This window comes from Pyxicephalus adspersus, chromosome 3 (assembly GCF_032062135.1).
Source record: "Pyxicephalus adspersus chromosome 3, UCB_Pads_2.0, whole genome shotgun sequence".
Classification (NCBI taxonomy): domain Eukaryota; kingdom Metazoa; phylum Chordata; class Amphibia; order Anura; family Pyxicephalidae; genus Pyxicephalus; species Pyxicephalus adspersus.
Genome location: NC_092860.1, coordinates 109,414,419 through 109,430,008, shown reverse-complemented (window position 1 = coordinate 109,430,008; position 15,590 = coordinate 109,414,419). Strand labels below are relative to the sequence as shown.

At 37.7% G+C, this 15,590-nt stretch overlaps 1 protein-coding gene across 1 annotated transcript; it reads right to left on the bottom strand.

Annotated features, from left to right (window-relative positions):
• Positions 1–650: 650 nt before the first annotated feature.
• Positions 651–14,703, bottom strand: ETFDH (electron transfer flavoprotein dehydrogenase). The gene is made up of 13 exons (XM_072405979.1): positions 14,544–14,703; positions 10,734–10,874; positions 9,756–9,985; positions 9,476–9,557; positions 7,688–7,806; positions 6,930–7,007; positions 6,568–6,714; positions 5,519–5,659; positions 4,288–4,431; positions 3,593–3,761; positions 2,746–2,928; positions 2,205–2,426; positions 651–1,177 (listed from the first exon to the last, which is right to left on the bottom strand). Exons 1-13 carry the CDS (start codon positions 14,575–14,577, stop codon positions 1,014–1,016), a joined length of 1,854 nt encoding a protein of 617 aa, XP_072262080.1. The 5' UTR covers positions 14,578–14,703; the 3' UTR covers positions 651–1,013.
• Between the last annotated feature and the right edge of the window lie 887 nt (positions 14,704–15,590).

Sequence of the window (15,590 nt, the reverse complement as noted above, 5' to 3'; positions counted from 1 at the left end):
AACTGACAGGTTTTTCTTTTAAATACTTTCCAGTGGCTGTCACAGCATTTATTAAACATTGGGTGGTGATAAACATCACTGACAGAAAACAAAGATGGCATGTGATATCACAGGACCACACTGTGGCCAATCGAAAGTATAAAAGGCTTAAAAAAATACAGGAGCATTAAGCTGGTTTTAGACCTGGAGGATCTGCAGTTGATAAAGTGTTATTTTTATTCCCCTACATATACCAGAGCCTTTACCCAATACCAGGTTTGAGCATGCTTATAAAAAGTACAAATAAAAGGTAAAAGTGAGCTTACCACCACTCTGTACAGTGCTGGTGTTCTTGGAAAAGGGAAGCAGGCTGGTATGGCTCTTTGCAACCCTTCTCCTATTAGCCTCCAGGGAAAAGCCCCAGTCACACACCACTAATGTCATCAATAGTAAATCCAACTTAAACATGCACAAACCCTGATGTGGTTCCTGTAAAAGTTTCAGCCCATTCCATTTAGGGTAAAATGCATCAGATTAAGAGAATCACAGTGGGGATCTTACAAGTTCGTGTTGGGAATAATAATGTTTACCATTATTCACATTGGGATGCAGTTGGTGTTTTTTTTTTTTTTGTGGCACAGTACAATTACACATTAAATTCACAAAACAAAGAAGATTTGTAAAAATTATTATTTTACACATTTTTCTGGCACATAAAAAAATGCTGAACATATAAAGCTGGTCTGTTTGTTTATATCCACAGTAAAAGTATTGCCCCATGGTACTTGTTTGTCATGCCTTGCAAAAGCCTTCAAACCAACAAGGTAAATAGAATTAAGGCAGAAATGAACAATTTTAACACCGAAATCATCAGATGCCCATCTATGTATGTTAGTGCAATCTCTGGAGGAACTAGCAGACTTCTGCTCTGGTATCACACTCCATAACATTGTTAACAATTAACTGCTTGCAGTTTGGGTGCAGAAGGTTGAATCAGTCATAGAATACAATAAGATACTGCTGTCCAGTGGAAATTACATTCCATTGTAAGCAGGTCCACCTCCTCCTTCTGGCACAACCCAATTAATATTCTGACTTGGATCCTTGATGTCACATGTTTTGCAGTGGACACAGTTCTGAGCATTGATCTGCAACCGTGAACCTTCACCTGATTCTAGTGGGACGAATTCATAAACACCTGTAAAAAGAAATATATTTTTAAGAAAGGTCATCTTATCTAGGTCTACAAAGCTGAGCATCTTCAAAGACACCATTCTTTAACTTCAGAATTTTCACAAGTTTTAATACAGGATTATGAACTAATTAAAAGCAATTTTGTCTTAAAATTAATTTATCTCAAGTGAAAATACTACTTCCTGCACTCCTACTCCAGTGCTCATGTCAAGTCACAAGTGTCCTCAGGCAGACTTGTATTGCAGAGAAGCATATCTGGGAGGTTCTGTTAGCAGTGCCAATTACTAATAGCACTAGATCCTAAGGCCATATACCCAAGTAGGTTTTTGGTCATTAGAAATAATTTTTCATCTTTCAGTGACATATGGTAATTGATGAATGAACAAGTGCTGTACACACAGTCCCTGTTCTGTTCTATGGTGAGGAGGAGATGGGATGAGGGAGTGGCCCCCTGATGTGCTCTCCTCAATTGACATGCATAGCCATTGTTCCCGATCATAGCTTGGTAGACTGAATGGCTGATGGGTTTAACACAACAGACGCATTTTGTGGAATTTGGGCATTTATACACTGGGCTATAGCAACTATGTTCTATTCTAAATAGTTTTGGGAATTCATTTCTCATCATAGATAACATAGAGATGTTAACATGCAGAGTACAACTGCCACAAAGCCAACATACTTTGTCAAACTCGAATAGTGTCTCCATCACAGATAACTAACAATTGGGGTGTTTGGCCAATAAGTCACTTTATTTTGACCTTGGGGCAGAAAGATGAGAAATGATGCATTCAATTGTGAAGTCCTCAGGCAGACCTAATAAAACATGCAGTAAGATTTGAACTGCTTACCCAAAACTACAATATGCAGTTTGGGTGGTGTTAACCTTTTATTCACTCTCCATTATCCCAGCTTTTCTGAGCCCTTATTTTTAGATGCCTGTGGAGGAACACAATGGAAACTAGGAACTTGTGATGTGTTTCAAAGTATTACAGGTAAATGCAGCCTTGCTATTACATCCAGATACGTACCTGCAGGGCAGAATCTCTGTTCTGGGCCATCATATACAGCTAAATTCGTATTCACTGGTAGACTGTCATCCATTAGTGTCAGGTGTGCAGGCTGATCATGCTCATGGTTGGTACCACTCAGTGCCACAGATGACAGCAGGTCAAAACTTATCTTGCCATCAGGTTTAGGGTACTCAATAGGTGTGCAATCCTTAGCTGGCTTGAGCTGATTACTATCCAGACCTGGAGAGAAAAGTAAAAGTATTACGGATGTGTGACAAGCAGGTCTAAATGAAGATAAGATGCTGCAGTCCTTACATCTCTATGTACCAAATACTTGTTATTGTAGAACCATAGTAGACCTAGAACAATCAGGATTAGAATTATAGTATTTCTAACTATATTTTGTGTTATGAATATAAGTGAGATGAGGCTGCATGCCGAAGTTGCAAGTAATAAAAAAATCAAGTTCTAGGAACTTAAGATTTAGTTGAAGGAATGTTAAGATTTTCCAAATGCATTCATTAATTTCCATGATTACTTCAAACAGCAGGTATCCCACCTTTATGTTTAAGTGTCCAAGGCTCTTTCCCTCTAAATACCCAGTAGAAAATGCCTGTGTAGATCATTCCACCATACAATCCAAGAGCAGTGTGGCAGGAAGGTCTGATATTTCTCACAGAGTACAGCTCCTTCCAAACCCATGACTTCTTCAGGTTTTCCTCATACTCTGGAACATTGAGTCCTATGTCACAAGAATAAAGAAAACAAACGGCTATTTCTAGATTTTGTAGCACAGCTTCACAAATGTATTATATTAGGTAAATTATAGACCTAAAAATTATACAAATATTATAAGGAAAGTTTTTACTTTTCTGCTGACAAAACAGGAAAACACCCTAGTTACATCCCCAAGCTGCACCAGATACAAAGCAAAGTGAATATTATGTAAGACACATGGATTACCCATATTACTTTGAAAAAAAGAGTGACCAATATACCCAGGACCAATGTGTCCAGATAAAAAGTATAGCTGGGTTTGGGGCTATAATTATTCACAGCTTATATAGAAGCACATAACGTTCATGGCAACATGAGTATACACACTAGAACTCACAAACAATCAATTACTCCTAATAAACTTATGAAGCTAAGGTTCTCAGCCTGCAAAATGTGAAGGTAACCGAGTTAAAAGTAGCTGGCAAATGATCTGCTACAGGTCCAGAAGGTCTAACTACTTGTTTTTCTGTCAGCCCTACCACAATATTCAGTTTGACTATTTCAAGCTTTTGAACATAAATAAAAGCTCTGCCCGTGCCTCCTTCAGATCAAAGAGATTGAACAAGATGCAGGCAAAATACTCCAAAAATAGAAATGCAACAAACACATTAAAAAAAAATTGTTTTAACCTTGAGTATTCGACTGGAGGTTTTCATCTGTCAGTTGTTTAAAGATGGCCTCCGCTGCCAGCATACCACTCTTCATTGCTGTATGAGTGCCTTTAATCTTTGGTACATTCATGAACCCAGGACTGCAACCAACCAACAGACCACCAGGGAATGTTAGCTTTGGCAATGACTGTAAACACAGAGCAAATATATACAGAAAAATTAGGGTTTGTTGGTATTATTAGCTTTAGTTAAAAATGACGTTTTGAATTATTATTACAGAAGTGATTGTAAAGTTGTTCTATATGTAACTTTTACTGGTGTTTTCATAATTTGATTAGGGTATATAATCAGATTTGTTAATGTTCCATCTGGTGGTGTAATGTATGCCCGGGAATCCTTTTATTCTTTTACCTATTATGTATTAAAAAAAGCATTCTAACTGCAAACTACTGTCCTATATTTGACAAATCGATATGATTTATAACACTGTTTATAGTTGTGTAAGCCTTCAGTAAGTGATTATACAAATTGCTCCAATTCTGTTAGGCACAAATACTTGTCCCTGCTCTGTCTAGATCTTTGCCGAAAGGCTTCTCTGGCATTTCACAATCACCTTTTTTCAACATCTTTCTTTATCTCCTAAATACTCCAAAGACTCCCAAAAAAGCTTTTTATTTATTGTAGCAATGGTTCTACCACACAGGAATAATTACCTGGAATCCACCTTCATTAAGAGCTCGGGCTCCATAAGCAATTCTTGTCCCACCTTCTAGAGTAGGGGCCACAGTGGGATGATGTTTCCACCTTTGAAATTCTCTGAAGGGACTCAAGTATGGATTCTGATAATCTAGACCAACCTGAAAAAAAAAAAAAGCCCATTGATATTCATGCTTTGTGGTACCACGCATGCATTGCAGCACCATTAATTTTGAATGACATCTCAATGCATCACAAAGCATGGTAGTATGTTCCTTATATAGTCTGCCTTTGTACTATTACCTTGTAGAAGAGAATCTGCAGTAAACCAATCAGGATTTACTGCATTTTACAATGCTGAATTGATCAAATTCAATCAGATTTCAGATTGGAGTATACAGCAAAAAGATGACCTCACTAGTAAGTTTTTCTAGCCAACCAAGCAGTATTGCTTTAACAACAGTGGTAGTATTTATTTGTCAGAATCTTGTACATCATAGTATCTGTCAGAGTGGTCTAGAGTACAAAAATTACACATTGAAGCAACGAAATGGTAGAGGATTCATTTTTGTATACTTTTTATTACCACTAAGGCCCTTTTAGATAGGATTTGTTTTCAGAGCAAGATTGTTCTTCATATAGGATTCATGGCAGATCTCTCCATACCAAGGAAAATACCAAATACGGCCAGTGTCGTATACTAAAACACTGCAATATCAGTTGAAAATTGAAAAGAAGTAATTGTATCAACAACAAAAATCTTGGTTCCAATAATCTTGTTCCATTTCGATGCTCTATATCATTGCAGGGATCAACTCTTTCTTAAGTCCATAGCTCCCTAATATATAAAGGATGACTGTACTAGCATAACCTTACTACTGATAATACAACCAGTCATTTTCCATTTACTAACCATGCAAGACGTAGGAATTAGACAGAGGAAGGAGACTGACTAGCATTATAGTGCAAACCACTGTTAAAATACAATGCCTATAGACTAAATCAGGGGTGCCCAACAGGTGGATCGGATCTACCGGTAGATCGCAAAGGCAATGCGAGTAGATCGCGGAGCCCTGCCTTTCAAAATAAACTCTACCGCACACAGGAGTTATTAGATCCAAGTTTTTATTGTTGGTAGATCATTTTGACTAGGTAATTTTAAAAGTATCTCACAAACCAAAAAAAGTGTGGGCACCCCTGGACTAAATAATATATGCCTGGAATTTGTAAGAAACCAAGGATGCCTACCACAAACCCAAGTGCTACAAGTGGTTCTCCCTCATTGAGGTGATAAAGGAAGGATCCACCATAGGTGTGTCTGTCCAAAGGCCAGCCCACTGTGTGTTCAACAAGACCAGGTTGCCATTTCTTCTCATCAATAATCCACAGCTTGAGACCAAAACAAAAACAAAAATCACATAAGCATTGGATAATTAGTTTTTAAATTGTTGATCACCTATTATATTTTGCATCGCTACATGACATCTATACCTTATAAGCATAATTGAATGACACAAATTAAAGTAACCCTAAAGCAAAACCTTAATGTATTTTAATTTGGTACATATTAAGAGACCCTTTTGTTAAATACACCTAGAAAATTATTTTCCAAGTGGCCACAGAGCTCCCTGATAAAGAGTCCATGTATAATTTCACATATGAAGCCTTGAAGTGCCCATGACAGCAGGGCTATGTTGATATTTCAGTGTTTTTCATTTTGTGAGGTGCATTTTATGGGTTACCATTCATCTGGCTGTACAGAAGACATGTATAAAGCAGTGCAAGTATAAAGAATGTAAAAAGTATTAAAATAAAGAGCAAAAATACATACAAAAGTAAAATGCACATTATTAGGAAAGACTGATATGTACAAGTCCAATTTACACAAGGTCATAGCTTTGGTTTTCTTCAGATGCAGAGCTAGCCATAATTTCAGTCTTTATCTGCCCAGCATGTATAAAACATTCATGCTAAAATATCTAGGTTAGAAGGGAGACAAGATGTTTTTTTATTATTTTTTTCTCTGAAGACATAGCAGTAAGTGGGAGGAAATGTAGTGTAACAAAGACAAACAGCAACTGTGCTCTATTCCCTACTTTATCCAATACAAACTTGATGAAATGGAAATGCTCACAGTGGTGTGAACCACTTGCATCGCTACTAAGCACCAGTGGAGCTCATTAAAGGAAATGTACTCTTTCTAGAGGTGTCATAGTTCAACTTGAAAGACAGAGCTGTATAAAATAAAAGTTATTTTCTAATATAAGGCAATACGAAGAACAAGCCATGTTTATTACCTCTTTTAGACCAATAGCATATGTCTGTGGTTCACATTTTTCTCGGAGATTAAATTTCTTGTACAGCTGTTTGGCAAGATGTCCATGACAGCCTTCTCCAAAGATGGTGACTTTAGCATGGAGTTCTAAACCACGTTCAAATGTGGACTATGAAAAAAAGACAGCATCTGTTAAGATATTTTACAATATAGATTTGTAAATATGCTATAGCAAGAGATCACATGTATAGTCAAATACTATTTTTTGTTTAGGCTTATTTTCTACTTTATCACCTTTGCAGCATGTAGCTACACCAGAAAAAGTGCTGACATGCAAATCACAAGAAGGGTAACCTTTGATTTTGAGTTTAGGCCTTTTTTTACCTTTGGTGAGCCATCCTTGTGAATGCCTACATCATTTGTTGCAATGCCCTTAACACTGCCATCCTCATGGAAAAGGACCTAAAATAAAACAGAATGGAATTTAAAGACTGAACATGAAATAATATTGAGAAAATACTAATAGCACATGTCATTATTATTAAACAGTATTTATATAGCGCCAACATATTACGCAGCACTGTACATTAAATAGGGGTTGCAAATGACAGACCCTAACACAGGAGAGATACAGACCCTAACACAGGAGGAGGAAAGAGGACACTGCCCAAAAGAGCTTATAATGTAAGAGGTGGGGATGTATCACATAATAGGAGGGGGATAAGGAATGGTGGGAAGTAATGAGGGTTTTTAGAGACAGAAGAAGACCAGTAAGCAAATTTGTGTGGAGTGTTCATATCTTTAGAATTATGAAAAAAGTGGAAAAAAAAGTGTCCTTGTAGTTCCCAACTTCTAGGTGATAGCAGCCACACTGGCCTGCTCATAATCCCAGGCATGTTTTAAGGGAGATTTAAAGGAGATGCTGTATATGGCTGTATGTTTCTTTAGCATAATAGAAAAGAATCCACCTTCTGAAAAAAGATAGTAAAAAGAAACAGCCATATGCAGCCTTTCTGCTATTTGATGATGATTTTTGTAATGGGTTAACTAAATATCATATACATAAAAATATAAATGAAAAAACACAAAACCCAACAGAAACGCAAGGAGCAATTCAAGCAATGTAAAAAACAGACACTTGCCTCTGCTGCAGCATAGCCAGGGTATATTTCAACCCCTAAAGCCTCTGCCTGCTCTCCCAGCCAACTGACGAAGTGACCAAGCCTTACAATATAATTCCCATGATTATTCATTGGAAGTCCTAGAGTTAAAAATAAAGAAAAATCTATGAGCATGATTGGTCATAAGACTTCTTGTTCACAGGAACATAATGACTAATACCAGTAGAAGGTTATTTGACCTATAAGGTTATCTGCGCTTCCCCTGTAATGAAATGACCTTGCAAAATAAACAGAAATTGGATGATGCGCATAGGGTTCCATGTTACAGGCAAGGACAACTCCTATTCTGTATCACAATCTTAAAGGGTGCCTTTATATGCAACTTTTAACATCTATTAGCTCCTTGCTGTAAATAATATATTGTTCAGTCTCTTCATTTAAATGTACAACAACCTTGGAGCATTGGTAGTTTAAATGTATATTGGACAGACCTATAATGGGACTTTCAAGGTACCTATAGCATTGCAATCCACAATATGAAAAATGTCAGAATGTTTTACTAAAATAATTGTCTTAAAACAAACATATTTCTAAAAGCACATCTATTTACATAATTACAAAATAATACATTGTGGTATTGCGTTTCCCTTTCACATCTGAATCCAGATGAAAATGTATTTCATGATTTAACATTCATAAAGCAAAGCTGTGAATGTACAACTTATATAAATAAAATACAAATATGAGAAAATAGAACTAATATTTGTTTTGTTGGTGTCTGTGCTGACTGAAAGTTTTCTGTGAACTTTGAGCAATGACACAACTAGAGAACTTTGACTTTTCGCAAATTGGTATGTACATGTGTCTTCATGTATCATTATGATATGGAATAATGGAAGAGGGGATGAATAATTCTTCTATCCATAAAGTTTCGGCCATTGGCTACAAGCAGCTAAAAGGTATTTTCACACACAAATAATTCCAGGTCTAATAAGCCATCGGGGCTTTAAAATATTTTTTTGAAGGGATTTTCTGTGAACTGTAAAATAATTTTGGCCCTTTTTTGCTATGCAACACGAAGAAAAGTTTATAAAAAAAAATGAATGCACGTGGGGGAAAAAAATATTAGAAATAGCTACAAAGTTTCAATGAATGCTTATTTCAAATAGTAACATTCAAAAGAGAGTCACTTGTTGGAGCACATGAGTGAGTTGTACTCTAATAATGGTTTTATTGTTTCTTCTTGTAACTGTATAATTACAGTTACCTACTTCAGAATTGTATAACACCCAAGGACATAAGAAGGTCCCTAAAGCAACTTCAATTACTTAAAATATATCTAAAGGAAACTTAGGTACAGAAGGGTCAGTTTTATTGCCATCTGCATCATATTAGAGAGAATTCCCTTCACTTCTTGTCCTGAAGTCAAAACAGGAACTAAAATGATACATTTGCGAATTATAGGAAACCCTCTCTAAAACAGCTGTCACATGAACAAGTATCCTCATTGGTAGGTTTACCCACTAAATCTGTTCTGGGGCCAAAATATAATTTCCCTGTGATCATCAGGACAATTAGAGAGAGAATTACTGTAAAGGGGATACAATAAAACACCCAACAATGGTCTAAACCCCTATACAGAAATCTAGAAAGATAAAAAAAAAAGAAGATTAAGCAGATAAGTGCTGCCTTTATTTATATTTTAGAGTAGCCATAAAATATAAATGTAAACAACTTTTCCACTATGATTGATGGACAACTACTACTCATATATTAAAGCCAATACATTGTATTCATAAAACATTTTACCTGGGAGAATTGGCACTGGTATTCTGTGCTTCTTTGTTAAGATTCCAAACTTGTCTCCGGTCACTTTAGTGTGCAGAGGAGCCTAAAAAAAAAAAAAAAAAAAAAAGATTTTAGACCATGTAGGAAAATTCCCAGCATACAAAATGTTAGTCAACATAAAAATAAACTGTTTCATAAGAAAATAACTAAACATTATTGACTGGGTAAAAAAAAATAGATATTTAATATCAAAGGGGTCTTTTTATAAAGTAGTGAATCCGCCACTGATTTGATTTCATACCCCTCGTTCCTTCCAGTCCGGGAAAAGTTCCTCCAAGGCCCGGGGTTCCAGGCAGGCCCCGGAGAGTGTGTGAGCACCAATCTGGGCTGCCTTTTCTACCAAACAGACTCGAAGCTCTTTTTCTTTTTCAGCTGCGAGCTGCTTTAATCGTATGGCGGCAGCAAGACCAGCTGGGCCACCTCCAACTATAACCACATCTGCTTCCTCTGCAAACCGTTCCATACTGATCTCTAACAAGGGGAAGAAAATGGGGAGGGCAATTAGAAAGACAATTCCTAAATAATCAAATACCAAAACATACTAAATGTTACATTTTTAGGCAAGAAGTCTTGTATGATCATTTCAGTAAACCAAGCTCATTCTTCCTTGTGAGATAAAAAGAAAATCTGGTCGTTGTAGGCAGCCAGGGGAGGTTTTCTTTCCTATTTAATTTAAATAAGTTTACAATAAAGAAATTTAATAAGTTAGGTCTGCTACAGTCACCAACCATTTTCTGGTGAAAAAAGGGATAGCTTTATATGCTACTGTCCACCCTTACTTAGTGGACTAAACTCTAGGGCCTGATTTATTAAAGCTGCCCAAGGGTGGAGAGGATACATTTTCAGCAGTGAAGCTGGGTGATCCAGCAAACCTGAAATGGATTTCTTCAAAGTAGTTTGCTAGCAAATGGTTTGAATCCTGGACCAGATCCATTCCAGGTTTACTGGATCACCCAGCTTCACTGATAAAAGTGCATCCTCTCCAGGCTTGGAGAGCTTTAATAAATCACATCCTATCTGACAACAATGATGGCACCTTTTACAGTGCCATACCTGGCAGGACTGATTGAATCTTGTCAGATGGATATTTTCTGTGAAAACCTTCAGGTATTGTTTGGAACAGAGCCCCCTGATGGGATTTCTACTTACTATAGGAATAAAACTGAATAGGATGAACACTCAACAGTTTACAATGTTACAATAACTTCTCATATAATACCTTCCCATCTTTTGTCCTCCTCACGTGGGTATCTGGTGTAGTGTGTAGTAATTCTAGGCACTGTGGTTGAGGAGCATCTTTTCATGCAGAATGAGGGCAGACATGTCTTTAGTGGCTTCAGGTGATGTAAGCACTGGTGTGCTACAGGGTAAAAAACAAAGACTTGATTTTAGGAAGCAAAAGTTACAAAAACCTGGTGCTCAAACATCAACTCCTCTACTCACTTCTATTGGCTAAACACAGCAGTGGGGGAATAAAGGGGTGTATGTTGTTCCCCTAAAGTCAACAGTGAAATGAACCATTTATTCCTTGCCTTGCATGCCTATTTTAACCTGAGGAAAACCATTTATGTGGAGTGTTACTAAAAGTATTCTTTAAACTTTGTGACAAACCATGGTCAAAAGAATATAATATCATGGAAGCAATGCCAAGATCAACCAATACAAATTCCATAGTTAGGTTGGTGATGGATACAAGATATCATCAAGCACCGGTGTTGTTTCATGTACTATCCCAAGGTTGTGAGTGGACTGTGCCGAACATGTGGAATGGTGTTCCAAGCTGTATGGAAAAGTACCCGACCAGCTCCCCACTTTAGATTCACTGCAAACACAGCTTATGATTATAGGGGTTTTAGAAACCATTATCATGTTGTTCTCTGCCACATCCTTATTATTCCTGTTTTGAAGTTACTTATTACTTTTACAGTACCTCAAACTAATAACCTTTGAAAAAAAACACGGACATATGGCAAACAGCTTTTAATTGGTAATCTTGTATTTCTCATGTTAATGTAACGTGACATTAATGAGCGATAACCTGATTATAACAACAGAACTGTCACATTTCAGTGATTATAATGAAAGCAAATACATGGAAACTATTGATTTTTATTTATTTTTTGTTTTTAAGTTTACAAAGAACATGAGCAGCTACATAAGCTAGAACAGAGGAGGTGTCTACTTGCAAGGCCGGAGGGGAATGGCTCTCCTATTAGGGAAAGGCCAAACATGCTGTACTACATGTCTATTGGCAGGATGTGCCAGGAAAAAAAGAAACTAACTTAAAGAAGTATTCCTGCCAAACAGCTAAACACAGAATATGTTCCATATGTGTGGATTTATTTTTCTTTCAAAAAAAGCTCAAATTCTTCAAAAAGTTTTTATTTTTATTTTTTTTTTTTTTAAACATGGAAAACTATTTGACAATACCCCCTTTTCCTTTACAGCCCGGAGCCAGAAAACCCTTAAAAGCCCACAACTTCACTATGAAAAAAAAACACCCAAACTAATTTATGCACATTTCACCTGTTGTGACTTTACTGGGGTATACTGGTATTTGGACACAGCATAGTGCTTTGTAAAAACTCAAATTAAGTGTCCCCCCAAAAAGTTATAAAAATGATGATTATGTTTTAAAATGAATTTTTAAAAGATCAGAAGACTACTGGACCAAGATGTGTATGGTCAGAAATTCCACAAAATAATGTTGTGTCTTTTTAAAATGATTTTTTAGTTATACAGTGGTACCTCAGTATAAGTCCGCTTTGGAATAGGTCCAATTTGGTATAAGTCCTGTTTGGACATTAAACATTTTGCTTGGTATACAACCTTTTTGCTTGAAAATTTGATTAAAGTTTCATTTTTTTTCATTTACTTGCTTTTGTATTTATGTATTTTAGTATTAAGCAGTGTTTAAAATATTTCATACAGCCCCATCAATGTATAATATGCCAATAACAATAGGATTTTTTTTCATGAGAACGGATTAATTATTTTTCCTTTTATTTCTTATGGGAAAACTTTGTTTGGTATAAGTCCTGTTTGGTATAAGTCCAAGGATCTGGAACGGATTAAGGACTTATACCAAGGTACCACTGTGTGTGTGTGTGTGTGTGTGTGTGTATATATATATATATAAATATATATATATATAAATATATATATACACACAGACATACACACACAAATAAGTGTGTGTGTGGCCCCTGTATTAATATTAATAAACAGTATTTATATAGCAACATATCAAAAAGCGCTGTAAATTAGGTAGGTTTTGCAGATGACAGACAGATTTATTTAAGCTCCCCAAGGCTGGAGAGGATACACTTTCATCAGTGAAATCTGGTCCGGGATTTAAAACATTTGCTAGCAATCGGCTTTGAAGAAATCCATTGCAGGTTTGCTGGATCACCCAGCTTCACTGATGAGAGTGTATCCTCTCTAGCCCTTGGGAGCTTTAATAAATCAGACCCATTGACACAGAAGGAGGAGAGGACCCTGGCCAGAGGAGTTTACAATCTAACAGGTGGGGGATTTATTGTGACCCAACTTTTCAGTAACCTCCCAAAAATAGTCAGGTTGTTACTGAAAAGTGCCGGGTGGTGCGCACAGCTGAAAGGGTCTAGAGAGAACACTGTGTGTATGTATATATATATATATATCATACCAGTGTTTAACCCAGAATATTTTTTAAGCCGGGTGGTAAGAAATTGTAGGCTGGTGGCAGGGTGGGTATTGTGACCCAACTCTTCAGGAACCACCCAAAAACAGCCGGGTGGTCACTGAAAAGTGATGGGTGGAGCTTCCAGCTAAAAGGGGCTGGGGAGAACACTGCATACCATCCCTAGATAACACTACAATTAGACAGGAAAGGCTACCTGTAACATTATACATACATTTACCTATCCTACCCCTATTTAATGTACAGCGTTGCGTAATATGTTGGTGCTATTATAAATCATGTTTATTAATAATTATAATAATAATAATATTACTAAAAAGGGCCTGTATGTCAATGGCATCAGTTTAAGGTATTTCTAGGATAATTTAGAATCTATGACAAGGTGAATTTCATTCGATTTAAGCAGAATCTGTGTTTATATAGATTTTTAGGAGCATGCAAATCTCACTTTGCATGAGAAAACAATGGTAAATAGGCCAGGCCCATGCACACTTGTGTGTTGGGAAATGCATACAATACCGCAAGGCACAAGGCCTGCGTTGGTGTGCTGGGTTAATGCCACCCCTAATGCACCTTCACAACACACTGGCACATGAATCCCTTATAGTGGAAATGAACCCTTCAATGCTTTCCCAGCTGCCTTCCAAATACACATTTGTGAAATCACACAATAACAAGCTTTCTTGGACTGGGATCAGACATATGTAGTAGAACAAGGGCGAGGATGATTCATTTAGGATCGACATGTTATGAAAGGTGCACCAGTGAGTTGTGTAATCTGTATTTCACCTGGAGGAGGAGCGCCAGCCAGATCAGATAAATGTAAACAAATCAGCATGGGCCACTGAAGAATCCTCATCAACATGAAGTACAAAAGGTTGAAATGTGAGATTGGCGCACCTTATACAGGAACATATAAAGCCAGACTTGGCAGAATATTTTTCTTTCCACCCTCCACATGGATGTTTTGTAGTGATGACCTTTCCTCTACATTGTAATGTGACCAGCAGGGGCAGTACCAGGACTACAGCACACACATACATACCAGGACCAGACAAGGACACACATTATACACAAACTATACAACACACAACTGCACTGATAATATTTATATAACCAAAACAAGCAAATGTGTACCAGTGAGGGGCAATGCTTGCAGAAAGGGGCAGAATAAGTGCACAGAAATACGGGACAGCAAAGCAAACATACAAAGGAAAGGCAAACAGGCTCTTCATGTGTGGCACTGCAGACCCCAGCATGCCCTCTTACAGTGTGCCAGGACATATGGGAATCCTGTGCGTATACCCCTACAGAGTTCCTAAAGCTATAGCATGAGTTTTCTCTTACCTTGCATCGTATATCTGCAGACATGTAACATCATAGTGCCAGATATGACGCTCACACCTCACTATTTGAACGCATAAGCTGACAGCTGACTTTCAGCTTCGTACTGTGTTCTGACACCCAGTTTAATCCACCTCGCGCATGTGCAACAGCAGCGCAAACTCTGTCGGGAAATGTAGTGCAAAGCAGCGCTGCACAATTTACAGCCACTACAAGAAAAACTATAACCATAGAGAGGCGAGAGGTACGTCCAATTCATTAAAGGCTGTCTTGTGTTACAGCGCCACCAAGTGATGACGAATTGCACGTGCTGTTTACAAAACACTCCGTATTTTAATATATTCTCTGTTCCTTGTGCTGACTGTGGGGTAGTAAGTAAAGTTTTGTTTAAAAAAAAGTTCTAGGAGGAAAGACGTGCTCTGATTTGCTGATATAAGCAGGCTCTGTGATTGGCTGTGTAGAAGCCGGGAGATCTGAGTCTCGGTGAAGGAGATGGCGCAGTCGGTGCGAGGTGACCCGCAGGAGTTGCTGGAGGAGGTGGAGCTGCAGATTGATGATGTGAGCATGGAATGTGGGGTGGAAGTGTCCCGTCTGGTGATAACACTATCAGGAAGTTACCAATATATCAACGGCTGGAGACGCTTTGCTGCTGTGTATGTGGCATTAACCATTTAATGCAGACCTTCCATGGCAGGGGACTGGCCCTCCGTAAATTCCCTGCTGTATATAAGTGGAAGTGTCATTCTACCTCCCTTCAAGCCTTGTCTGTGGTGCCTAGGCACAGATGATGTCATGTGATGATGTCATGTTCTGTTCATATAGAGCCCTATGGAACAGGGCAGGCAGAACATTATACTTGAATGAAGTGTTGTCCTGTGAGGTCTTGCTCTTTGTTCACAATGCCTCAGCTTGGAATAACTGCTGTGTGCCTGCTGGAGTTTTAGCATTAGTGGTCACACAATGATGGAGGACACCAGCAGAGTAATGTAATACTCTTCCATGTCAGTGGGTGGCAGTAGGTAACAGTTTTCTTGTTTATTCTTAGAGACA

What these genes read in the sequence shown, in the direction of transcription:
- ETFDH (XM_072405979.1), bottom strand. Translation starts at nt 14,577, where the DNA reads ATGATGTTACATGTCTGCAGATATACGATGCAAG. An exon ending in CTGGCTATGCTGCAGCAGAG is followed by an intron (nt 7,008 to 7,687) that starts GCAAGTGTCTGT and finishes GTTTTATTTTAG; the next exon opens with GTCCTTTTCCATGAGGATGG. An exon ending in ACAAGGATGGCTCACCAAAG is followed by an intron (nt 6,715 to 6,929) that starts GTAAAAAAAGGC and finishes TTTTTTTCATAG; the next exon opens with TCCACATTTGAACGTGGTTT.